The sequence below is a fragment of the Fonsecaea nubica genome, assembly GCF_001646965.1.
Source record: "Fonsecaea nubica strain CBS 269.64 chromosome Unknown Scaff73, whole genome shotgun sequence".
NCBI classification, from domain to species: Eukaryota; Fungi; Ascomycota; class Eurotiomycetes; order Chaetothyriales; family Herpotrichiellaceae; genus Fonsecaea; species Fonsecaea nubica.
This window is the reverse complement of record NW_019173746.1, coordinates 27,766-52,877: the sequence shown is the minus strand read 5'-3', so window position 1 is coordinate 52,877 and position 25,112 is coordinate 27,766. Positions and strand designations below refer to the sequence as shown.

Below are 25,112 nucleotides of genomic sequence, written 5' to 3'. Positions count from 1 at the left end.
CCAAATATTGGTGAGCCAGGAGAACAAACACGGACCAGAGATCGCACAGATTGAGGGCGACGATGGGTGGAAACCAGAGGCTGATCGTACTCTAGTATAACGTCAAAAGAGCGACAATAGTGATGTGTTGTATTCGAGTGGTGCGCAGCGGTACGTAGCGACACCCAAGTGTGAGGATCTTGGATAAGAGAAACAACCATGTCCTCATGCCGTGAAACAGCCAGGTTCAACTGTCCTCCAGGTCTTGATCCGCTGGAATTGGTCGCGTCACGGAGGGAATTCCCGTAAGCGAGAAGTGTGGTCTGGCCGTCGAGGTTGGTTCTTGTTGTTCCGCCTCATTTAAACCACGTGGTCACGAGTCTTTTGCCCATCTCCGCCTTCATCCTCCTTCTTTCCTCTGCCCTGCACACTCTCCTCCCCCAGAACTTTGGCGCTGCCCATGAACAACGCCCCGACGTAGCCTCCCAAGAACCGCATGTCCTGGGCCTGCACGGCCGTCATCCTCAGCAGGTTCTCCGTGTCGGCCAGGTGCGCGTTGAGCTGGGCCAGTTGCGCGTGCAGGTGGGCGTACTGCCGGGTTTTGTTGGTCGAGGTGGTGTTTGTGGACGCGACGGAGGAGGGGCGCGGTAGGGACTGTTTTGCGGGCGCGAAGGTGGTGGTTCGATCCATTTTGAGGGGTTTGTCTCTAAGAGGGATTGAAATAGCGGTAGCTGAGTAACGAGAAGGTGTTGCTTGCTGAGGTAGTAACGGTGTTGGGAATCAGTGTTGGGTTTATGTATCAACTTTCATGTTGCTCAGTCCTCTGTACAAGTACCGAATTGAGTTGCTCCCCGCGTGGTGCTGCCCCGGGAAGGTAATGCGACTAGCTAACTGCTTTTGGACTAGGTAGTATCTAATATATCTCCCTCCACCTAAAGTTTGCTTCATGAACCTCATACCATTCCAAATGGCAACCGTCATTCTCTTATGGTTATGTAACACCTTCTAGCGACACCCGGAAATCCGATCATGCTGTGCATTTCCAGACCCTCTGATCTTGTAGCGCAGACTCACGAGCGCTATAATAAACATGCCACAACCATAACTGCATTAAAAATGCGGTTGCTCGAAACCTGGCATACATCACACCCACCCCATCTGTAACGTCGTCCTCTTTTCAGGGCACCAGAATAGCTCTCCCCCTCACCTTTCCCGCCGAAAGATCGTCAATGGCTTTCTGAAAGTCCTCCAGCTTATAGATGGACGTGTGCAGAACCACCTTGCCCTGGGCGGCCAACACCATCAACTCGGCCAGGTCATTGTACGACCCGACCAAGTTGCCGATGAAATTGATCTCGGTCGAGATGATGTCGATGGTGGGGACATTGATGTTTTCTCCGTATCCGACAATGTCTGTTTTGTCGCTCAGCGGTCTATTGCACGCAAGAAGGAGGGTGCAATGGAGAATCTCATTGTATGGTGGAAGAGGATAAGGAGACACAGGGAGAGACTTACAGTAGTTTCCTGCTCGACGGAGCATGCGCACCCCGGTAGCGGTTGACCCGCCTTCGGCGACGAAGTCAATCACGGCCTCCGCACCTTTCCCTCCCGTCAGAGACAGGACCTCTTTGACAAAGCCGTCTTCGTTTCCCGCCTGGACGACATGGTCAGCGCCCAATTTCTTCGCCAGCCCCAAAGCATCCGCGTTCCTGTCGACCACGACGACCGTGGCAGCGCTGATGGCCTTCATGACCTGGATCCCGATATGGCCCAGGCCGCCTGCACCGATCAAGACGACGAAGGTGCCGGGTCTCAGAGCCCGCGCGGCTTTGGCGCAGGCGTGATACGCCGTCAAGCCCGCGTCGGCCAGGGCCGCCACGTCGGCGGGCTCGAGCTTCGGATCCAGCTTGATGACGCTGCGCGCCGTCGTCTTCAGATACTCTGCGTAGCCGCCGTCGGCGTCGATTCCCGGGAAGGCCGAGTTCTCGCAGTGCACATCGTCGCCGGAGCGGCACGCGCGGCACAATCCGCAGGTCACCAGCGGGTGCAGGATCACCTTGTCCCCGACCTCGAGGTCCCCCGTCACGGCCTCCCCCTTGGCGTGCACCCAGCCGGCGTTCTCGTGCCCGATCGTGTACGGCAGTTTCACCCCGGACTTGTCGGCCCACTGCCCCTCGAGGATGTGGATGTCGGTGCGACACACCCCGGCGGCGCCGATTTTGACAATCACATCGAGAGGCGACGTGATTTGGGGTTCGGGCGCCTCGGACAGCTCGAGCGGTTTGTGGTAGTCGACCACGCGGACGACTTTCATGGTGGCGCTCAGGAGGGGCTATATATACACCGGGTATATGTTATATGTTCTTATCAGAGAGATAATGAACCAGGATGAACAATAAAGAAATGAATTATGGACTTTGAGAGGCTGCGTTGAACTGTGAGATTGTGGGATCGGTGTCGGACCAACGGATCATTTGTATATATGTATATGTTGATGCGTGGTTGACCGCCTGCCCCTTTTTACTGGCAGCCTTGTCTTGGTATTAATAGCCTCGTACTACTTTCCAGTGAGTCTTTTACCCCTCGTTTTTGAGATACGTGCGACTCTTCCTTCTGTCTTCCCACACCAATACGATATTCTCAGAGAGTCTATTTATTAATTTTTTCCGTTTCGTCTTGCAGCTCACAACTCCGGATCTCACTGCTCTCCCCGGCTCAAATCAACCCAACTCACGCGAGGAAAAAGTGGGAAAGCGGGAAGCGGGGCAACGTGCAGGACGTTGACGTACGTGGACGGATATGTACATAGTGACTCCTCTCCCCTCTTCTGACGTGTTTGGCGAGTTGGGTGGTATCGCAGACATGGGCAAGTGACTTGAAAGCGGGGGAGGATGCCATGTTCCAATCCCATGAGCAAGATGGTACGAAGGTAGGTACGTAGGTAGGGACATGATCTACAATCCATCATCCATCATCGGCTTCGTCCATACACAAAAGGCATTCACAGCACATTGACGCGATAATTGCCCGCGTTGTCCAGCACGTGCTGTGCCTCGTCCCAGGCTTTGCGGACGATATCTGCGTGCTTGTCACTTCTGACTCGGATGTCGCATCTAAATTACCGTGTAGCACAGTCAGCAAAGGCAAGACACTCCACTTGTCGTGTCTCTCACTCAACTCATGGACATGGACAAGGTCGATGAGGAACGAGATAGGCGGATGAAGGAGGACCATCGGGCTAGGTAGGAGGAAAAGAAAAGGGAAGAAAGAAACACTCAACTTGAAAGGCAATGGCCTCGCGGCAATCGACTGCGTCAGCTCGTCCGGCGCGACCTCGATCTCACGCCCATTCCCGTCCCTCGCCCTGGAAATCTCGAACCCCCACAAAATCCGCGCCATGCTGAGCATCATGGTGCCCTCGGCGACGTGGATGCCCGGGCAGATGCGCCGACCGGCCCCGAACGTCCAGTGGTCGCGGTCGCGCACGTCGCTGGCCAGCGCGGCCTCGCCCATGGACAGGCCCGGGTCCTGGCGCGACGGGTCGAACACGCGCGGCTGGGGGAACAGCGTCGGGTCGTTGTTGGCTGCCCACACGGCCAGCACGATCGTGGCTCCTTGCGGGATGATGTATCCGTCGATTTCGTCCTGGTTTCGCGCGGCGTGCGGGATCGCTCCGGCAACGGTGGTTGGCATCCCTGTTTGTGGCCAAGTTAGCCCGTTGCTCACGTCTTGTTTTGGGGTGTGGACAAGGAGATGGAGGGATGGATGGATGGATGGTGGGTAGGAGGAGACGTACAGCGGACAACTTCTTTCATAACTTGCCGAATGTACGGCAGATTGGCGAGATCGCTGACTTGAGGTAGTCGATCGGTCCCGACGACGTCGTCCAGTTGCGCACGCGCTTTCTTCTGGACATCAGGGTACAGCATCATGGCCTTGTGGAGGTTGGTTGAGGAGTCAGCTGTGACGACGGCTGTAACACAACACTTCCGAGTCCATACTTACCTTGATGAATCCCGCTAGCTGGTTGCTCTGCGTGTCTGTCGCCCCCTCCATGGCAATCCCAGCGATATATGCTGCGGCATGGTCCGTCAGGATGGCCCCTTCTGGCTTTCCCGCCCAAGACTCTTGCGCTCGAAGTATATCTGACGCGAAACCTGTCGGTGCAGGACGAGTCAGCTTTTTGTTATTGTCCGAAGAAGCAACAGCGCTGAGGATCTATACTTGGTAGTGGGTTGTTGCGAACATCGTGCAGCAGCTGGTGGAACTGGATCTTCTCTCGACGGAAAATCTCCTTTGCGTTCCGATACATTGGATAGAGGAACGACGGGACCCGGCGCACGATCCAGCGCAGCTGAGGGTACCAGTCTAGCAACTGGCTCTTGTGGACCATGGTGAAGAACCCGTGTGCGTTGTGGAGGAGTTCCTTCATGACGGGGTTGTTCGGGTCCGTCACGCGAAACCCGTACGCCATGCTGGTGGCCGCGCTCAGCGTTGTCCTCGTGATGAGCGCCTCAAAGTCGTCGGGACGCTGGAGGAGGTCGAAGCAGAGCTGCTTCGTCTCCAGGTCCTGGTACGGCGTGTACCGGGCGGCTTTTGTGCTGTTGAGGAACTGGTGGTAGAGTTTCCGCTCGACTTTCCACAGGTCGTCGTAACCTCGCATGATGATCCGCGAGTGCTCGAAGATGTCCTGCATGAACAGCGCAGGTCGGTCTGCATAGTTACTGCTACGCTTGTCCACGAGGCGCTTGATCATGTCGCCACTTGCGAGGACAACGACATCCTGAGTCCCCAGTTTCAGGGAGAAGATCGGTCCGTCTGAGACCATGTCAATTCATGTGCGTGTGCTCTACCAGGCATGACAACTTCAGAAGGCAATTCCAGGGTCTTACACTCTTGCGCCCATTTCTGATATTGTAGGTGGGTATCCTTCTTGGGCATTTGATGGAGGTTTCCTATGATGGGCAGCGTCGGCGGGCCTTTTTCCTCTTTGTCAGACCCCCATTAAATCTACCAGGAGAGGGTACTTTAGTACCTGGAGGCATTTTCGGGCTTCGCTTGCCGAGAGACAGCAGTCGAACCAGGATGAAGCATACCGCGGCCACTGTGATGATGAGGCGAGTATCCATTATCGTCGTTAAAGATAGCTATGACTTGTCTCTGTAGAATATCTGAGAGTATCTCGCAGAGAACAGGCTCACTCTCGATGCAGAGTGCTGTTTGTCTCATTATATCCATTTCCAGTGCCGCAACGAAGAGCGCGTCGGGCTGCCTCTCCCCGACCTCGCCGTAGCAGTAGCAGTAGCCGTGGCCATACAGACATCCAGATATGATGCGTGCATCTCAGATGGAATACAGATAGAATACCCACACCCTGAACCGAGGGCTGAATGATCATCTGTGTCTGTATCTGTGTCTGTACCTGTGCAGACGACGTCCTGTGATTGACAGAGTATGCGTGCGTGCGCCTCACATCAGGCTTCCAACACTCTCCGGCTCTGATTCTGGCGCTGCGTGCCTGACACGACACGACTTGAATGACACGACTCGTTCAGGAGGTTTTCGCTGTTTAAAAAAACAACCACGCGGAGGAGGAGGACGCCGAAGAACGAATGCGCTCTGGAACGAGTACGACGTACCGCACCGCACCACACTGCGAGCGGGTATGTATCTGATCTACTAGTTAGCGTCCCAGCTACTTAGGGATCTAGTCAGGTGTCTACATAGGCGTCTAGGCGCCCAGTAGCTAGGTATTCAGCTAGGTGGATGTCGATGGTATCCATTATCTAGGATAGGTAGGTACCCAGGTAGGCTGGTAGGTAAGTAGGTAAGGGAAGTGGAGGAGATGGATGTGTCTGGCCTGACTTGACTGGCCGCCTGACCGCCTTCAACAAATTGGAGGGAAATTGTATAGGAGGATCTTGGAGTATCAATGGACGAGGGGGTATCTCGCTTGAAGTGATGTTGCAAGAGGAGCTTAGCCTGGTATCGAATAGCTCGTTGACCTTGATTCAGCTCTTCCACCGACCCACCCTTTGATCCATCTCGCCGTGACTGGCGATGAGGATGAGGATCACGACGACGGTGATAATGACTGGATATCGTAGCATCAGGCTGCACATTGAAACGCAAGTCTCGTGATACCCATGGCTTTCTTTCTGCCTTCCCACCGATTTTCCAAAAGAAAAAAAAAGTTCTATAGCTGTCCGCTCCTTTCAGTCCATATCCTGCCACGCCAAAAGCCTGTGTAATGTCGTTATATCCCAATCACCTTGGACACAGGGTCCTGTCTACGCTTTGGCGTAAATGTCGGCGTCAAAGTCCAGCTGGTCCATCCTGTCTCTGCCCTCGGCGTCCTTGCTCACCCACACACTCACACTCGTGCCAGGACACATGAACTCCCCAAAGCCATCCTCGCCTATCGTGACCTCTTCATTCTGCCAACCCAGCACATCAGTCCATACTTCTCCCGAGTGCTCCTCGCCCACGAACATCCGCTTTGTCTTCGGGTCGGCATTCGACATGACGCAGGCAAGGCCGGCCTTCCTGTCCTCGGTGCCCCTGCGCACGAATCCGAGACAATTCGGATCTTCGTCGAAATAGTCGTCCTGATCTCCGTAGGCGAAGAGCTTCCGGGCCAGCACGAGCTGAGGCAGTTTCCCACCACACGCCGGTGGCTCGGCCTGCTTGCCCTTCATGCCGTAGAGATCGCCGTAGAAGACGCACGGGTAACCCTCTCTCCTCAACAAGATCAGAGCGTAGGCGATCGGCTTGAAGAATCCTTCGATGGGAGTCTCCACCGTCTGCCCTGGCTGCGTGTCGTGGTTCATCACCACCGTCACCGCGCTTTCGGGCTTGGCTTTCACCAGGCTATTATCGAACACTTTTCGGAGATCTGCCTTCTCGGTCTTGGAGATTTGTGAGAAGGAATACACCAGCGGCGAGTCGTACAGGGTGAAGGGGTGGTGCATGTTGTTCAGCCACTCGAGCATTTCCTGCGTGTCGCCGCTCCAATACTCCCCGACCAGGAACAACTGGCCCTTGCCGAACTTGTCCTCCAGGTTTTTCACCAGGTCGTTTGTGAAACGCTCCGAGAAGTGCTGGCAGGCGTCGAAGCGGAACCCCTTCAGCTTGAATTCGTCGACCACCCATTCACTCCAGTGGATGACATCCCTGGCCACCTCTGGGTGGCTGTAGTCGAGGTCGGCAAACATGAGAAAGTCGGCGTTGCCTGCCTCGTCTCCCACGGAACGGGACCAGTGCTTGTTGTCGCCGAGGATGCGGAAGATGCCAGTCTTTTCGGTCGCTGCGTCGTAGTCCGTCCCCGAGAAATGCTCCCAGTGGTACTTTTGCGCCGAGTACTTGTCGCCGCGCCCGGGGAAGTCAAAGCCCAGCCAGGCCTCCATCTCGAACGGCTCCCCAATGTCCTTGTTTCGATCTGCGACACTAATCAGCCTAAGAGAACTTGTCAACATGGTTATGATTCAGGACTTACCACTCTGATCCACCTCGACGACCCTGCATTTCTCCTTCCGGTCCGCGCCAGCCTTGTGGTTCAGCACCGCGTCGAAGTACAGACCAATCCCCAGCTCTTGCGCTTTCTTGCTCAACTGATCCAGGTCCTCTCTGGAACCCCACTTGGTAGATTTGGATCCCTTCTGCTCAAACTCGCCGACATCATACAAGTCGTAAATGTCGTAGCCATTGGCCTGGTCGCCGCCCTGTCCTTTGCACGCAGGCGGGAGCCAGACGTTGTCTATCCCGATGTTCTTCAGGTCTTGCAGCGCGTTCTGCAACCGAAGCCAATGTTTCTGGTCGGCAGGGACGTTCCATTCGAAACCCTGCAGCATGCAGTAGTTCTCGGGAGTGGCGCCCATTGCGAACAGTAAGGTGGGAGAAATGTCCAAAGAATATTATAATGAATTCTATAAGATTAAATCGATGTGGAAGAAGACCAAAGTCATAGAAGAAATCGAGGACGAATATGAACGAGAAGGAAAAGCATTATCTATAAAATACTCCTGGCCAACCTTTGCGGAAAGCAGAATCCCACGTTGGTTGGGATTTCGACGAGTTCCCTGGCAGAGAAACGCCCGAGCGGGATGAGATCATGGCTCGCTTTCCCCTGGAGTGGTGTTGTGGCTTCCACCAATGAAATCCATGAAGCTTGTCAAGTGGTCTTGGGCAACTCGTATCGCGGATGTTTGTGGCGTGTCAGTGGCTGAACAGTGGCGGGAAGTTTCTGCGCGGCTTAGACCAGATTCGCCGAAGAGTTTGCTGGCACCACATGTTAAACTATCAGATACATCCTAGCTGAATCGACGTCAATGTGGCTGACTGGAGCCGGACGAGAATAGAAAATGCTCTCCTTTGTCGCGTGGCACTTCCGGGCAACAAATTGATCGCTGATATTGACAATCGGCAGAGATGTTGACTGATATATCCAGAAGTCTCCTAGGCGACGGAGTGGAATACCCGCGGTGATCGGCTTCTTCTGTATTCAAATCTTGGGCTTGTCGCGAAAGATGATGCTGGCCTTGTTGTGCTCGCAGACGGAGAGGATGTCGCCCGTGGCTTTGTCCCTCATGACCCCTCGTATCGTCGCTGAATTTTGAACATCAGTTTCTCATTCCAAACCCATACCGCGGTACGTACCGAATCGGGCTCCCACCTGCAGAACTTCGCATTCAATCAACACGTTGGTGCCCACCTTTGTCGGCCTCAAGTAGGTGACACTAAGGACTCTAGACACCCCGCCGAAATGCCAAAAGTCTTTCCGCGCCAGAGGCGCCATGGCCATCGTTGTACAAACATCATGGATGAGGCTGATGGCGGCACCCGAAGCATTGCCCATACGGGTGCCGTACACGGGGAGGATCTCCATCTCGAAGACAGCCGCGACATGTGGCGGCCCCGTCGCGCTAACAACTTTGAGGTCTCTTGTCATCAGAGATTCCTCGAAGCCCTGTCGGTCTGTTTGTCAGAATCCGCCTTCGCGAAGAATCGTCCCTGTGGGTGAGAGCATACTTCATCGACGGGCTCCCTTTTGTATCTGTTCATGAATTCCTCCACTCTCTGCCGAGGGTCTTCAATATCAAGGGCAAATGACATGCCTGGCCGCAACATGTAGTCTTTGGTGTAGAATTTGTCGGGTTTGGCCATTGTGAAGTCTGGTGGAAGACTGGGGGTTAAGACTCGGAGCGGCCAACTGAGCAGATCACATAAGGATGAGGAACATGAGGAAATTCATGGTCTATACATCAGAGGAGGGACTGCAAGCGCCAGCGATTGACCTGGAGCATTGATGTACCGAGTACCACCACCAGCATCGAGTCAGTGCCGATGGTTACCGATTCCTTCACGGCCACCACGGCATCGATAACATCCTGGTGGTGCCCGGGGAGTTGGCGGTAAGTGTTGCGGAGGCAGGATGTTTTAGTCCGCCGTATAATATTACGGTCAAGTACAAGTACCTTGCGCCCACTTCAAGTGCGTCTCCTGACAGGCGAGCCTGGTCTTGCCTCGGTGACATGATTGGACAAACCCCGGCCGACGAGGCTCCCACTTCCTCATCGGCTATCGCGAAACGCGTCTCCCGTCTTCTCTCGCCGCATTCGAGTGAAATTGTATCGTGCTGCTCGCGCTTGGAGACCGTGCAAAGTTTCTGACATGTGATGAGTTCATGTTGTTGCCGTCGAGGCCTCAACACCTTTCTTCGGCCCGCGCAAGGGCGCATACCCCGCTTCGACTACCATCAGAAAAGGCTCCTCGCGTCGCAGTCGACCTCGCAGACATGGAAACACCGTAGTCTCGAGCTGCCGGTTGGACTCAGTGGGAGTGTCAAAGTCGAGTATGTGACGCCTGTGGACAAGTCAGCCGTCTGTTGTTAACTGTGGTAGTGTCTTCTCTCCGAACCGAACAACGAGAGAAGAGCATGGGCGACGAAATCTACTCGTTCACCTCCCTCCTGGTCCCTCCATAGGGAGAAAGGACACCCCGTCGATCGACGTCCTCGCACAGCTGCGAAATAGCTTCCCACCGTCAACCTCGCTCGTCTCGATAAACTATAGGCTAGGCAATTACATAGATTCCACATCTTCACCGAAAGAGCCCACATACTTTCCGGTCCCTGTCCACGACGTCGCGACCGCATTCGACTATCTCACCTCTCCAACCTCTGCCTTCAATGCGGGATATTCGGAGGTGCCGAAGATATGTCTCTTGGGGAGCAACATCGGAGGCGCGCTCGCGACAATGCTGGCTCTGACGGAGCCGAATGAAATCCACGGTCTTGCATTGGTAGAGCCAATGGCAGACTGGACCGGGCTGGACGACGTCGTTGAACAGCTGCAGACCGTTGAGACATCCTCGACCTCACAAAAGAGGCAGAAGCAGAAGCTCACACATCGCTATGGGGAAAAGAAGGAATCAGTCATTGCTGCGGCCAAGGCGATGATCAGGTTACGAGCGAGTTTGTTTCAGACACCATCCGCTTACTTTGATCCATTTGCCAGTCCGATGCTATTCCTCCGCGCGCCGGGCAAGGACACGCCTCTAGCAAGTACAATAGCGGATCAGTCGATCACTGGCACAAGTCTGGATCAACTCGATGGCTATGGAGATTATGATTCCGTTGATCCTGCCACTGATGACTCGCAGGAATCCAGGCCTGTGATTGACGGGGACAGCGGTTTCGGATTGATGACCACGACACAGCCTCGCCGTCGAAAAGTCCTCAGGCGCTGGCCCGCCGTGGGGAACCCTGAATCCGTCACCTTGCCGTATGTGGGGGTCTTCGTGGCACCTCCGAGTGTTCGAGATGTGCACCAGCCGAACTCCGAAGCAGATGATCTTGCTAGGGGCCATGCAGCGCTGATGCGGGCGCAGGGACTTGAGTTGGTTGAATTGATGCGGCGTGCTTGTTTTCTTGGCCGAGAGAAGAGCTTTGCAGAGGAGCGTGTTCAGATCCATGAAGGACAGGATCAGCTGCAGAAACAGCAGCAGATGAAGGCGGAAATGCAACAAAGTGCCATTGACTGGGTCGCGAGAATGTTTCTCAGCGACTGACGGACCACTTTCATAAAGCAAATGTGCCTTTTACTTCTGGGTGCTGTCCAGCTCATGCCAAAAAATACTTGTTGATTACCAAGATATGCGTCTGAAATCTCCCCACCCAAAGATACGCAGCTCTATAAGATTTTGTCCCGGACCCATCTATCCTGGTCTTCCATTCTCTTAGATGCAGAGGGTGTATAGGCTGACAGGTGTGGACCATATGTCCCCAAGAACCGCCATGGCATTAGTCCTGCAGCTGCGCAGCGCCAGCGTATCCAAACCCATAAATGTCCAGGAGAGAAACGCCCGATCAACCACGCTAAAAATGTACGACCAGGACGGAAGCGGGGAAGCATACTCGTTCTTCACGCGGCATTGACGTTGACGCTACCGTGCCTGACCACGTCGACTTCCTGCTCGTGCTCCCTATCCCGATCCATCTCCTTCTCATCGCCGTCTACTCCCACGCTCACCCTCCCCTGATGGTCCAGCACACCGCCCTTCCCAACCTCAGCGTCCCCGACCCCCGCCTCGGCCTCGGCCTCGGCCTTGGACGCCCGACTGCGCTGCCTCTCGAGATCACTCTTCAGGCTGTCGAGATACCGCGCCGCCTCGGCCGAGTACTTGCACCGCCGGCGGATCTTGGCGCCGTACCGGTAGAAGAAGATGGGGAAGGGGAAGCACGCGAGCGCGATGAACCCGGGCACCGCCGACGCCCAGTGCAGGCCCAGGCTGTCGTACATGTACGTGGTGAAGAGGGGGAAGACGGCGCCGAAGGTCGACCGCAGGATCGAGTTGCCCGCCATCACGGAGGCCGAGTAGATGACGTAGGAGTCGATTCTTTCCGGAACAATTAGTAAATTGGTACTAGGGTGGGAGGGGTTTGGGAAGGCAGGGAGGATAGATGGAGGAGGTGCAAGGTGGCAGGTAATAGGTGATAGACTGGGGTGGCTGTGTATATCAGAGGCGGAAAAGTAAGGTAAACATACAGATAATTTGTGCAGCACATGAAAATCAACATAAAGCCAATCCCAAAAGGCACGCTCGCCAATATCGGCACGATGAAATGGATGCTCGGGTCCGCCGTGCCCGCGAACCACGCCAGGCCGACGATGGTCACGACGCCGCCGACGATGACGGGTGGCAGACGCGCCTCCGGAGGAGCGAACCCGCCGTGGGCGGCGTGGATGCGCGCGTAGCGTTTGTTGTCCAAGACGATGAGGGCCGTGCCGATGAGGCTGCCCAGCATGATGCCCAGGAACGCGAGGCCTTCCTCGCCCGCGTTCCAGCCGTAGCCTTTTTGGAAGATGATGGGAAAAGCCGCGAAGCAGAGGTACAGCGTCCCGTAGATGACAGACATGTAGATCTACAAAGAAGTTGTCAGCTTTTCTCGAATACGACCTGGAAGGTATGTAGGTGAAAAACAAGCAGGAAAAAACATACCGATAGAAGCAACACGATGGGCTCTCGGAAAAGCAGGGCCCACGGCCGACTCAGCGACCGCTTGACCACGTTCTTAAACACCAGCGGCTGCTCGATGTCGATCTTGGTCATGTACGTCTTGCCCGTCACCTTGGACAGCAGCCTCGCCCGTCGTCGCAGCAGGACCGGCGCGTACGTCTCGGGCACAAACACGACGCCCAAAAAGGTCAGAATCGCCGCGTACAGCGCGAGAAAGCCAAACAGCCATCGCCAGCCCGCCGCGGGACTCAGGAAGCCTCCGATGGTAGGGCCGATGGTCGGACCCAGGAAGGGAGCCGCAGAAAACACGGCCTGCGCCACGCCGCGATATTTGGCCTCCCACATGTCGGAAAGCTGGCCCGCAGGGATGACAAAGGCCGCTGAGCCAAATGTGCCGCAGAGGAAGCGGAGGACGATCAGGGTCGTGATGTTCTGCGCCGTGGCGCACACTGCGGTCCACATGACATAGAAGGCCAGGGCGATCAGGAGGATGTCCCGTCGCGAGACGGCCTCTGCAAGTGGTGCCCATAGCAAGGGTCCTACCGCGAACCCCAAGACCATCAAGCTCAAGCCGAGCAGGAACACCTCGTCGCTGCAGTGAAACTCCGGGATGAGGAGCCCCGCGGCCCCAGTATATGCTGACGAGGCCAGCGACACGCACAGTGTCATAAAGGCCAGGAGGAAGGTCATGACACACTTGAACCAGATGCTGTAGCTCATGGGATTCTCCGGGTCATGGTCCAACCACTGCACGATGTAAGGATCCTCGGGTAGCCCATTGCCTCGATACCGGGCTTCCACGATCTTGCCAAAGTCGGTCACCCGTCGTCGCCATGGTCTCTTGGGGAGCGTATACTGGGACCAATTGGTCTGGGTTTGATCCTGCTCGGCCGAGGAGTGAGAGAGGGCTGGTTGGCTATCTGGATCGGTAGTAGTGGTCACATCTCTCTTTTCATCCAAGGGGGCGGATGCCGTTGGGGCTGCGGCTGCGGCTGGGACGGCTTCAGACCGGGGGCTCCCCGGGGTCGAAACCATGTTGTGGTGTCAGGTTTTTTTGTGAGCTAATATTGCAAGGCAGAAGATGCCCAAGAGGAAGTGAACGCTTCTTTATTCCAGAAGTAACAGAGGGATGGCGGCGGACAGATCTCCACCAAACCCTGGAGACGCCCTCGAGATTGCATAATGTGCCGGGTAGAAGCCTTCGGAGTCGCTGGCAAGAAGTCCCTGGGGGGACGCCGAATCTGCCATTGGGTTTGTATAGATGTCCCTGGATCAAGCGTGCAGGAGGAGGAGAGGGTCATTTCGACAGAGCCGGAATACGGTGGCAGCGTTGGGTTGTTGGAGGGAGAAAGATAAACTCGGATGTTCGGCACCCATCGGCCTCATTATCGTGTCCGACCCCCGAATCCGCCCCTCACGGCCGACTCGGTGCCAGACGTGAGCATGGCATTGCATGCATTTCGCATCAAGGTGGTCCATTTTGAATAATGAAGGCTTAAGGTCCACAGTGGCCTTTTCCCTTATATGGCTTCTTGTGCACCGGGGCCGGTGTTAAGATTGTCAAGCATTGTTGCTTCGCCCACGCTTTTGATGAACTAAGACCCAAAAATGACCGAAGAGAGAAAACACGCCGCCTGCAAGGAGTGTCGGGAGAAGAAGCTGCGTTGTGCTCCCAGTGACGACGGAGGCGATGCGTGCAACAGGTGAGCTTCAGACTGTTTCGACCGTGTCTCTCCTTCCCTCTCTCTCTCTCTGTCAAGGCACCGCCTTCTTTTTGGTGGTCAGTGAAGTGACGACTGTGGGCCGCAAAGGTGTGCGAGACTGGGAAAGCAATGTCAAGTACCTGAAGTCAAGCAGAGGAAGCGCAAAGCTCGCTGTATGGCACGCCTGAGAAATCTACACAGTTTGGACATCCCCGTCGCTAACATGGATGACAGTACGTGGTCGGGTGGAACAACTGGAGAGCAGCTACACAGAGATCCTGTCGTTGCTTCGAAGCCAGAAGACTCTGTGCGACGCCACTGGGAATGCGACGACGGCGGTCATGTCCAATCCGACACCATCCTATACCGACTCACACATGTCGCAGAACCCAGAGCTGGTGTCGCCATCAGGGTTCCATTCCACCCACTCCGATGTCACCAGCCACTGTCTGCTTGATATTTCCCCGGAAGAGTGTGAGAGCTTGCTCAACGACTACCGACGCATGTCGTCGAACCACTTCCCCTACGTGCTCCTCCCCGAGGCATGCACGGTCGCGACGCTGATCGAGGAGAGACCAATGCTTGCCCAGGCCATCTTCATCAGCACCACATGGCGGACGCCGGCACGACAGTCTGCGTTGAAGGATAAATTCCTCAAGGATCTAGGGGAGATGTACTTTGTCCGGTCGGAGAGATCGCTGGATCTCCTACAGGCATTGCTTGTATACTTTGGCTGGTAAGGACGGACTCCCCTTCTGGAAGAAGGGAACAACGTTCTCACCGTCTCTAGGTGCCATTGGCATGCTTATCCCGTTGCCACCCAAGTCTACCGGCTGGCCTCACTGGTGGTGACCATGGCTGTGGAGCTAGGTATCGACCAGAAACCGATGAACGTCACACAGCACGACATGATTGTCAATTCGGGGTCATCCCTCACGCAGAGCAACGAGGTGGTGTCGTCAAAGTTTTGGGGCTACGAGGCCCGAAGGGCCTATATCGGCGCCTACAACGTCTCGACTTTGTAAAAGACAAGCCCCGCTGCCTCGTCCTGATCTCTACTGACTCGGTCTCAGTGGTTTGTTCATGTTCAGAAAACCCTGCATGTTGACCTATACCCAATATCTCGACGACTGTGCTTCATCGCTGGCCGCAGATCCTCAGCATCCGTCGGATACCACGCTCGTTCACTATGTCCGGACTCTACGTCTGGCCGAAGAGGTCACGTACCACTTCGACCACGGTTCCAAGGAGAAAGTGGGCGAGCTCACCGACGAAAAAGTCCAGATCCTGGTCAGGGCATTGTCGAGGCAGTTGGAGGACTGGAAAGCTGCCCTTCCGCCTGGCATGTTCAACATGAGTAAGTGATGTTCCCATTGCTAAAGGGAAACCAAGTCACTCACCATGTCTCGGGGGCATTTGCAGACCGTATCCAACGCGGATATTATAGCATCCGGTCATACATGCGCGAGGTGGGATTGTATGGACTCCTCCAAGGTCAAGTGCCGTCTGCGACCCGCGTGTCGATCATCTACGACTGCTTCAACGGCATCATGAAATTCCTTTCATTAGCTCTCGAGAGCAGCCTCGAAGACTTGGCCGACTGGACCGCCGTCGACTGGCGCAGTGTCAACTTTGCAATCATGCTGTCGACCAAGTCGTCCATCATCCTCGACTCGGCCTACGCGAGCACCGAGGCCTCCCAACGAGCTGCCTGGCTGGACAAGTGTCTCGACACCCTGTGCCAACGGGCTCAGGAACTGCATCGCCTCAAGAATGACGATTGCAGCTACTTCCAAAAACTCGCCAATGAGTGGGCCAACATGAAGATCTACCACCAGAACTGTCTCCAACGAAGCCTCTCATCTTCGAACGGAACAAACAGTGTCCAACTGCCGACGCAACTGCCTGCACAGCAACAGCACGCTGCCACTGTAGCCTACCTCGACAGTGCGTTTGGGATGGATCCATTCAACGACCTGTTCTGGGCCGGGTTCGCCGAACCAGAGCCGGGCATTGGTGGCATGTTCTCCATGTGACTTTGAGAGAGCAAGAAATGGAGACAACGACACACTTCATCTGTCGTGTTGTGCTTAAAGCACTTGACCAAACGGCGGGCGAGGTTCGAAGAGGTCATATTATATCACGTGCACAGGCACCGACTGCTGTCGCAGACTCTGCATTGATAAGCCTGTGGGGATAAGGAAGTAGCGCCCATCCGCACGAGAATGCAGAGTTGAGGGCCTTCAAGGCTGTGACTTCCAGGATTGTCTTGAATACCCCCAATGCATTTGTGCTGTTACGGTGTACTTGGTCCCCCAAGCTAGCATTGACTCCCAAGGACAACGCCTGAATGTCCAGGAGACTAGCGACATCGCGGGCCGGTTGCCAGATTCGAGTCGCCCGTCTTCAGATTTGGCAAGGAGCAGCCCCGCTCGAATTCTTCGACACGTCGAGATATATCCCGAGCAGGACCAAACAGCTGCTGTATGTAGGAGATGCTGCCTAGAGGGCATTGATACTAGATACTGGATTTAAACCGAGGTGAAGGGTCTAGCGAACGGGTCAGGTGGTTCGGAGTGCCTAGCATCTGGCGACTATAGGCGCATAGCAGTGCCGTGCGACCAAGCTGGGTTGCTTTGCATGTAGATAGGCGACGGGGGGGCCTGGATTGAATCGTCAATGACCAACCTCGAATCGGGGATTCATACGGCCGAGTTGATGATGTGCTAGCTGAGAGGGGGATGGCTGCTGTCACCTGGCTGACTTCAACGATTTCTGGCTTTGGAGGGACAGAGAACTCATAAATGATTATCCAGCTGGGCAACAAAATTTCGAAGGGAGGCCTTCGGGCCCAATATGAATCCCGATGTTCGATAATTAATCAGAAGAAGTCGTGCCGCGGCTCAGAAGACTTGAGATGGGGAGAGAGACGGTATTTAGACGATAGAGATGCAATGACGTGGGTTGCGTCGCGTCTCATCCTATTCGTGAGAAACGCGCCAAGACCCAGAAGCCATTCGCGAATTCACGTGAGTGTCATCATTGCCTCAATAATTCCAGCCTCTGCTTATCCACGATGCCACACCCACCCTGACATATCCACAAATGTCTCCAGCACCTCTTACATACATGATCAGATATCGGGGCGGGACTGACATATAATCAGCTCTTCCCATGGCCAGCGGCGTCCGCAACACACCGCTGTAAAATACAGGCCTTCGGACCAACTCTAGTTTGGGCTGTCCGGCGTGAGTCTCTATCTTCGACTTCTACCCTGGCCCCATTGTGGCTTTGCCTGGCATGGGACAAACCATGGGGCGCGCGATATAGAGGTCTCGAACTCAAGGACTGGATCTTGTGGGGTCTTCGACGTACAGAGCAGACAATACTCCAGGGTTCAAGCGAACAACCCTGACTTCTGACGAGTCTTTATTATGCGCCATCCTTGAGAACAAGACAACCCTGACGCCTTCTGACGCGCTGGCCACAACGCGCTGCTGCGCAATCCTCTCTTCGAGTGGTGGGGGCCATTTCGATGGCGCAGGCTGAGAACGCAGGAAGCAAAAGGTTGGATCTAGAGTGCTGTACAAAGGGAATAATGCGTTCAACACCAAACAGGATGTCATCCAGGCACAGGCGGGCAATGTAATCAAATAATAGGGTCACTAGTGAACTGAGCATAGTAGAACTCGAGTACTTGATCTGGCCAATGAACATAGTGTCTGCAGACGAGGAGATGGGTAAAGCGTTGGTGCTGACTGGTGGCACACAATGATCTCCACATCTCTTCCTCCCTTTCCCGCTTTCTCGGGCATGGCGAGTCCCGCTACGGGATGTGATCAGATCTATCTTTGAACCCAAATCGGTCTCGGAGGATCGCAGGGTGAGCATCGTGTACAAACTTAGAAACGGCCTCTTCTGGTCTCATTCACGAATATCCACCTTGGCACCGCCCGCAGTTTGTCAGTTTCGCAGATTCGCAGTCTCGCCTCGCCTGCGTGAGATTCAGCCCCCCTTCGCGTTACTCGTCCATCAACCCACGCCTCCAGATTGAACCCATCCATCAGACGACACCAATCCTCATCGGTCGAATCAATGTACCCATATAGCGCAGTACAAAGCTCCGAGCAAAGATCCTTCCTCTCATTCTCTCCTCCAAGCCATGAATGCTCGAAGTGACTGCGCGCCTGAGACCCCGACGCGATTCCACCACCATCGCAACATCACAATAATAACAAAAGCTTGTCCAAACATCCGATGATTACTGTCTGATCAATCCTGCCAAAGGTCTTCAAGGTCTCCCCAAGCCAAGCTCAACGCTTCACGACGTTTGAGCACCTCAGATCCAATGGCCGCCAATCCTCCGAGATCCAATCCCGCCCCTAGCGGTTCGCTGGCAGTTCCCAGCGTCGCCGCCGCAAGCAGCATCATGCAAGGCGGCGTCAACAACCTGGCAACCCTGTCCAGCAGTTATCTCGACCGCTTCTTCCCGCCGCGGCAACGCCAACAATGGAAAGCCTGGCTGTTGGCCTTCGCCACGGACCGACCGTACCTCGCAAGTTTCCTGCTCAGTCAAACCGCCATCAGCGGCCTCCCACTCCTCCTCTTCGGACTGATGACCGTCACGGTCTTCATCTTCTCCCTGCTTGCCGGAGTACTCGTTGTTCTGCTCGGGGCGTTGTTGTTTGTAACGGCTGCGGCGGGATTTTCCTTGATCATTCTCTTGCCGACGCTGTTCTTCACCACCGGCGTGGGCGTCTTTGTCTGGCTTTGCGGCATTGGTTTGTATTTTGTCTTCAAATGGGTCAACGACAAGGACTCTTCGGGTCCTCGTGAGGTTCCGGCAGCGGTCGTCCCCGTCCCCGTTCCCGTGAAACCTGTTGGCCCTGGCAATGCGCAAAGCGTTAACGGGACTCCCGCTGGTGGACCACCCAGACCGAGTGGCCCGAACAATTCTCAGGGCGTCAATGGAACTCCATCCGGCGGCCCGACGAGGCCTCCAGCTCCTAGCAATGCCCAGGGCGGCAACGGGCCTTCAGCCGGTGGGCCGCCTAGACCAAGTGGTCCTCCCAATCCGCAAGGTCCTAACGGCAATCCAGCTGGCGGACCGCCCAGGCCGAGCGGCCCTCCCAATCCTCAAGGCATGAATGGAGCTCCGGGCGGTGGAGCACCCAGACCCAACGGCCCTCCCAATCCTCAGGGAGTCAATGGGAATCCACAGGCCGGTCCCAGACCTGGCCCCAGCCCCAGCCCGAACCCGAACATGGCACAGAGACCTCCTCCGAGTAACGGGCCCCCGTCACAGGCACAGCCCCGACCGAATGGACCGACACCCATGAACAGCGCCAACAACGTTAATGGCGTCAATGGTGTTAACGGTGCCAACGGTGTCACCAACCCTCCCAACAACTCTCCTCCGCCCAGTAACCCCAACAACAACAACCTCAACCCAGGCACTGCGAATGGCATGCCCATGCCCAATTCCCCTCCCCAGAGAAAACCCGTCGCCAGCAGACCTCAATCAGTGAGCCCGGGACCTCCACAACCAGCACAAGCACCAGCACAAGCACCAGCCCCCGCTCAAGCACAGGCACCGGCACCGGCACCAGTGCAGGGCATGCAACAGGCTGTTCCTGCCCCTGCCCCTGCTCCTCTTCCGGCTCCGGTCCCCTTGCCCGTTGCGGTGGCCAATGCAATGGCCGAACCGCTCGAGGAGTAGACAAGACCCGTGGATGCCAGAGCTGGATAGCTGGCACATGGGTCTATACCTCTCACTGAGTTTTTTTTGGGGAGGGGAGTCGAGTCTTGACTCTGGACGGGGTTAGACTTGTGGTTCGAATGCTATCAAGTTGGCACTACAAGCGGTGTATTCTGTACTGGATGGGATGTGTTGAGTTCGGTTACGAGCGAGGTGTTTACGGAGTTTCTGTTAAGAAAGGGGATAACCACAATGGAACATATTACAGGCAGTCACTTCCTATAGCTCAGAAACAGGAAATAGCAAACAGGGATCTCATACACCACCATTCCTTTATTATCATTATTTTGCCGACAAAACCACACTAATCGTGTGTTCCAGTCCGCCGAACCGACTTGGATAAATCCCGGATCCTCCTAGGCTAGGTAGGCCCATTACACGCACGCACGCGCACACACACACACACACAGCTGATCTTGTCATCGGTGACGTGGTAGTCCGCTTTCTTCTGTGTGCGTGCGCGTGTGCGCGTAGAATATAGATAGATATGTATCGAGGGACTCTCTGCAAATAACCCAGAGAGAGAGAGAGAGAGAAGAACAAAAATAGACAAGGAGGTGAGAGGCCAGCTTCGGGGAGGGATTCCCTTCGTGACTCTCGACTCCCCTTCCTGCACTTTGAATGACTGCTCTGGTTCTGGTCCTGGTGGACCTGACCACTGGCCACTCGCGTCGCTACCGTTGCCGACCTCATGAGGACGAGTCGAGCGGGAACCGGTCGACGAAGCGGAACGTCTTCAGCCCACCCTCAAAGGCGGTCACAAACGGCCTTGTGTCCGTCGAGTTTAGGGTATACACGCCCGGCCCGGCGGGGATGTTGGCGACAGCGGGTCCGAAGACGGTGGAAGCAGTGACTTCTCCCAGGGCACCGACAGGTTTCCCCCAGCGGTAGGCGTCGAGGAGGATCTGTAGCGGGCGGGCCGCGGGGTAGAGGGCCGAGGTGGACGAGTTTGTGGTGAAGAGGGCGTCAGTCCCCGTGGTGATGATGACGCCGTCGAACCCGCTCGCGTCCGAGGCTGAGTAGGTCTGGTTGACCGCGCCGGTCAGCGTCTCGCCTACAATGAGGGGGAAAGCGCCGGCCTGCGACAGGGCCTGGGCCAGCGCGGTCGCCTGTGCCATCGAGTCTGGAACCGTGACGCTGGCCAGGATGCCCACATTCAGCGCCGCGATCGTCGGCAGCGAGTAGTTGAAGATGGACACAAACGCTGTGCGGTTGTTGTTGTAGTACGTCGGGTCCGGCGCTGGGGCAGGTACTCCCAGCACCTCTGCAAGTCGCACCGCCAGGTCGTTGTCGACGCGGTTCAGCTGCGTGATGACGTTTTGCTTGACGACTGGGGACGTGATGTGCGAGGTCTCGAAGCGCATCGCATTGATGAGGAATTGCTGCTCCGCCGGGATCAACGAGTTGTAGAACATCCGCGGCTGGGACCACACGTCCGCAAACGTTGACGACTTCTCCCGCACGAGGTACCCGCCCACTGTACGGCCTGGGGCCGTGAAGAAGCCGTCCCCTACAGTCTGATTAGCTTGCATGGGCGAGCCGTTGTTGCCCGTGTTAGGCGTGTAAGCGTTGACGTTGAGCGGAATGTAGATCTGCGCAGCTCCATCCCGGTTGTTGTTGTGGATAGGTATCCGGGGTCGGTTGATAGGCAACTGCTCAAAGTTGGGGCCCCCGTGTCTGTTCAATTGGGTGTCGAGATAGGAGTAGATTCGGCCCTAGTAGACAAGGTGAGCCGGTGGACGTGGCGGGCTCTAACATGTAGACATACCTGGAGGAGAGGATCCTCTGTGAAATCAATCCCACGGACGATATGTCCTGGTTGGAACTGTAGCCGCATCAGCCTTGTTCTCGTCAGAAGTAGTGCCGATGAGTGATATTACCATGATCTGCTCCGTTTCGGCAAAATAGTTGCGAGGATTCTGGTTCAGGGTCATCTTACCCAGGATCGTGACTGGCACGATCTCCTCTGGCACGATCTTGGTCGGGTCGAGCAGGTCAAATCCGAAGCTGAGCTCGTCGGCCTCATCCATGATCTGTACTCCCAGTTCCCACTCTGGATACTGACCGGCCTCAATGGCATCCCACAGATCCTGCCTGTGATAGTCGATGTTCTTCCCCGCCAACACCTGGGCTTCTTCCCACACCAGGCTTGCCTTGCCCTGCAGGGTCTTCCAGTGCCATTTGATCAGCTTCGAATTACCATCCTCGGTCACGAAACGGAAAGTATGGACTCCGAAGCCATCCATATGCCGGAAGGATCGTGGAATGCCATAGCCCGCCATGGCCCAGAACAGGGTATGCAAAGTGGAGGGCTGTTGACTGAAATAATCCCACGCTGTGGTGTGAGCGGTGCCACCTTGTGGAATTTCTCTATCTGGTTCCGGTTTAACGGCATGGATCAAGTCAGGGAATTGGATCGCATCCTGAATGAAAAAGGGGGCAATGTTGTTTCCGACAATGTCTGTTATATTGGATATCGATTAGAATGTGTTCTGATCACTCCAGAATTCTCAGACAATTCTCAGCCCAATAGGGGGCTTACCAAAATTTCCGGCGTCGGTATAGAAACGAGTGGCAAAGCCATGGACGTCTCGGACCGTTTCGGGGCTGCCTCTACTTCCTGCAACAGTAGAAAACCGGGTAAACATGGGCGTCTGTTTTCCTGCTGCAGAGAGAAACGAAGCCGCGGTGATATTTGACCAGTCAGCGTAGCTTGTGAAGACACCATGAGCCCCTGGGCGGTAAGTCAGCAATCTATAGAGACTGCGCAATCAGCCGAGACACTGAACGAACCTGTGCCTCGCGCATGGACAGCTCTCTCCGGGACCTGGGTACAACCAAAGACGTTAGCTCAGTACTCTCTCCAGTCGCACGTGTCGTGTTCTCATTCTCTAAATTGTGCCCACCCGTTCATGATCAAAGTGCTGGATCTTCTGTCTGAACATAAAGTCCTCGAGAAGTGTAGGTCCCCTGATCCCCCCTTTCAAGCTCTCTTGATCCTGTATTGGTCCACCAACGTCCGAAGTCATATACGTGTCGGTGTCATTGAGCGTAAATTGGTCAAGAAAAGTGTCGACAGGATCTGTGCTGTTGGAAAGCGACGTCTGCCGTTTCACGTAGGTCTTCGCCTCATGCTCCGACGATTGCCCTTGAAATCCTTGCCCACCTTGCATGTACGGACAAGCAGCCAATGTTCCGCGAATAAAGAAGAGGAGTGTGACCGTGATACCAATCATGGCCGGCAGAACACGAAGGTTGTAGACAGGGCGCATGGTTGAGAATGAGACTGCGTGATGTGGTCTCAAGGGCAACTGTTTGACTCACACGAAGATGTCACGGATGCCATTGTCTTCTCCATGGCTGCTCTTATATAGAGATATCCGAACGGCCGTTTCTTCCCGTCATGCTTCCCTCCTCCAAATCAAGATCCATCCGGTGCGTCACGGTGCATAATGCAAGAGGCCACGGAACGACATCAGGTAACGCAAAGGAAAGTACCGCTTTCTGTCAGCACCGGTCGTCTGAAAGTGTACACGTTCAGCGAGAAGAGGACCACAGTTCTGAAGCTCACCTGCTCGAAGAGGTTCATGACATGGGTCCATTGAATTGGTCGACAACAAGTCCAAAATAGATGCCATCTCATGTGCGTGCTCGGAAACTATTGTGCTGTGACAGGGAATGGGATGGAAAGCATCCTACCTCGATCCAGGGTTCCTGCAGTAAAGCATCAGAGGTCTGGTCGACCAGTGGTGATTTTGATATTGCTAATCCTTGTTGGCTATGCTCGAACCAAGCAAAGAGGAGCGAGGTTGACATGCGATTTGTTCGTCTGGGTCGTACAGCAGGTGACGACCAGAATTGCTGACATTCTCGTGGCACCTGGCGGAACACCTGTGAAGCGCCCTTGACTAATTTGCAGCCTTGATATTCCCAAACATCTCTCACTATACTCAATAGAGTAACCTTGAGCGACGTCGGATGTGTCATTTCGAATCCAAGTCGTACGAGGACAATGCGTTGAGGGCCGCGGGCCGCTCCACCGTGTGGTCACACCAGATGTGCCAGCCTGATCTGAATCGGATAACCATGTACCTCGTAAAGGACTGGGTACCAGTGAGAATAGTGGACTGATCTTCAAGCTCAGTAGGCTGTAATCATTTCTTCGGAAAGACATATCCTTGGAAATGCCCATCTCTGCACCTTTTTCAGCCGTCCCAAGTCCTGCCACTAATGTGCCTTGGTTTGGTGTATGATCCCTGAATGCCACATGGCCAAGGAGCCAAAAGGAAATCAAGCCGTGTCTCGATCTCTCTCTTGCTTTGACCTAGTGGTTCGAGCTTCCCCGAGAGCACAGCCTTGTGAACTGGAATCTCGGGTTTGCGGACGTAGCATAGTTCCCGCGGCCCACTTTGGGAGACCAGTGCACTTTGTGTGTCCAACTGTCTGGTAGATCGGTGAGGCCGCCGCTTCTGTGGAGAGCATCTCGGCTTTTCATGGAGATGCGCAGGTGGCAGGGTGTGAGGGAAGAGAACATGATGCATGCCACGTACTCGGCACTGCAAGATACCCATGTCTCCCTCTTTTTCTCTCCATAGGGCCATCAGCTAGAAATCCGCAGAAAAATACCTGATCTCAGGAGATAAACGCAGCCTACGCACGTGAAGTCAGACAACGCGTTTGCTGACGAGCCGCGTATCGCCGCTCAAACTCCACAGAATGACGTAAACCAGCATGGACGACTCGACCAGTTGATCCTCTCTGTTGGCGTCTTTGTGCGGCGCAGCCTGAGCAGTCGGGTCGATCAAGATGGGGTACCCTGGCAGCGCAGTCGTGGACATGAGACTGCTAAGAACCGGTCGGCCAGGATGTCGAATATGCATCCAGTCATCTGTAGGGCGGCGAAGAAATACGAGTAGGAAATGACGTACACTTCTGCATGCGTTCGAGATGCGCTCTGTTCAAGGTCAGGCGTGACATCTCTACCCGCTCTGGTACTTCGTGCAGGTGAAGTGGCTAGTGATGTCGGGCAAGGTAAGCGATGACAATGGTCAGCTGGCCGGGGCGGGCCATGATATACAGCAGACTCGGCGAGTAATCAACATTCGATAAATACGAGCATGGATGGTCGGTCGGAGAAGACATCATCGACGTGGATG

The 25,112-nt window shown here is 55.2% G+C and overlaps 10 protein-coding genes across 10 annotated transcripts; 3 read left to right on the top strand and 7 right to left on the bottom strand.

Annotated features, from left to right (window-relative positions):
- Positions 1-339: 339 nt before the first annotated feature.
- Positions 340-669, bottom strand: AYO20_08776 (hypothetical protein; the record flags this gene model as incomplete). Its single annotated transcript, XM_022647052.1, has 1 exon — positions 340-669. The coding sequence occupies one exon, from the start codon at positions 667-669 to the stop codon at positions 340-342; it is 330 nt and encodes a 109-aa protein (XP_022496972.1).
- Positions 670-1,156: 487 nt separating this feature from the next.
- On the bottom strand, positions 1,157-2,293 carry AYO20_08775 (hypothetical protein; the record flags this gene model as incomplete). The annotated part of the gene is made up of 2 exons (XM_022647051.1): positions 1,157-1,392; positions 1,495-2,293. The coding sequence occupies 2 exons, from the start codon at positions 2,291-2,293 to the stop codon at positions 1,157-1,159; spliced, it is 1,035 nt and encodes a 344-aa protein (XP_022496971.1).
- Positions 2,294-2,980: 687 nt separating this feature from the next.
- AYO20_08774 (hypothetical protein) lies at positions 2,981-5,108 on the bottom strand (the record flags this gene model as incomplete). Its single annotated transcript, XM_022647050.1, has 7 exons — positions 2,981-3,092; positions 3,260-3,674; positions 3,776-3,887; positions 3,985-4,136; positions 4,204-4,797; positions 4,872-4,958; positions 5,015-5,108. 7 exons carry the CDS (start codon positions 5,106-5,108, stop codon positions 2,981-2,983), a joined length of 1,566 nt encoding a protein of 521 aa, XP_022496970.1.
- Positions 5,109-6,269: 1,161 nt separating this feature from the next.
- Positions 6,270-7,856, bottom strand: AYO20_08773 (hypothetical protein; the record flags this gene model as incomplete). Its single annotated transcript, XM_022647049.1, has 2 exons — positions 6,270-7,417; positions 7,475-7,856. The coding sequence occupies 2 exons, from the start codon at positions 7,854-7,856 to the stop codon at positions 6,270-6,272; spliced, it is 1,530 nt and encodes a 509-aa protein (XP_022496969.1).
- Positions 7,857-8,479: 623 nt separating this feature from the next.
- AYO20_08772 (hypothetical protein) lies at positions 8,480-9,141 on the bottom strand (the record flags this gene model as incomplete). Its single annotated transcript, XM_022647048.1, has 3 exons — positions 8,480-8,583; positions 8,635-8,944; positions 9,007-9,141. The coding sequence occupies 3 exons, from the start codon at positions 9,139-9,141 to the stop codon at positions 8,480-8,482; spliced, it is 549 nt and encodes a 182-aa protein (XP_022496968.1).
- A 512-nt stretch (positions 9,142-9,653) lies between these two features.
- AYO20_08771 (hypothetical protein) lies at positions 9,654-11,046 on the top strand (the record flags this gene model as incomplete). The annotated part of the gene is made up of 2 exons (XM_022647047.1): positions 9,654-9,829; positions 9,879-11,046. 2 exons carry the CDS (start codon positions 9,654-9,656, stop codon positions 11,044-11,046), a joined length of 1,344 nt encoding a protein of 447 aa, XP_022496967.1.
- A 353-nt stretch (positions 11,047-11,399) lies between these two features.
- AYO20_08770 (hypothetical protein) lies at positions 11,400-13,530 on the bottom strand (the record flags this gene model as incomplete). Its single annotated transcript, XM_022647046.1, has 3 exons — positions 11,400-11,874; positions 12,024-12,400; positions 12,478-13,530. The coding sequence occupies 3 exons, from the start codon at positions 13,528-13,530 to the stop codon at positions 11,400-11,402; spliced, it is 1,905 nt and encodes a 634-aa protein (XP_022496966.1).
- Positions 13,531-14,103: 573 nt separating this feature from the next.
- On the top strand, positions 14,104-16,234 carry AYO20_08769 (hypothetical protein; the record flags this gene model as incomplete). Its single annotated transcript, XM_022647045.1, has 6 exons — positions 14,104-14,198; positions 14,307-14,371; positions 14,433-14,934; positions 14,989-15,219; positions 15,272-15,555; positions 15,621-16,234. 6 exons carry the CDS (start codon positions 14,104-14,106, stop codon positions 16,232-16,234), a joined length of 1,791 nt encoding a protein of 596 aa, XP_022496965.1.
- A 2,312-nt stretch (positions 16,235-18,546) lies between these two features.
- Positions 18,547-19,917, top strand: AYO20_08768 (hypothetical protein; the record flags this gene model as incomplete). The annotated part of the gene is made up of 1 exon (XM_022647044.1): positions 18,547-19,917. The coding sequence occupies one exon, from the start codon at positions 18,547-18,549 to the stop codon at positions 19,915-19,917; it is 1,371 nt and encodes a 456-aa protein (XP_022496964.1).
- Positions 19,918-20,645: 728 nt separating this feature from the next.
- AYO20_08767 (hypothetical protein) lies at positions 20,646-23,228 on the bottom strand (the record flags this gene model as incomplete). Its single annotated transcript, XM_022647043.1, has 6 exons — positions 20,646-21,671; positions 21,725-21,781; positions 21,837-22,417; positions 22,499-22,690; positions 22,750-22,783; positions 22,863-23,228. The coding sequence occupies 6 exons, from the start codon at positions 23,226-23,228 to the stop codon at positions 20,646-20,648; spliced, it is 2,256 nt and encodes a 751-aa protein (XP_022496963.1).
- Positions 23,229-25,112: the final 1,884 nt, after the last annotated feature.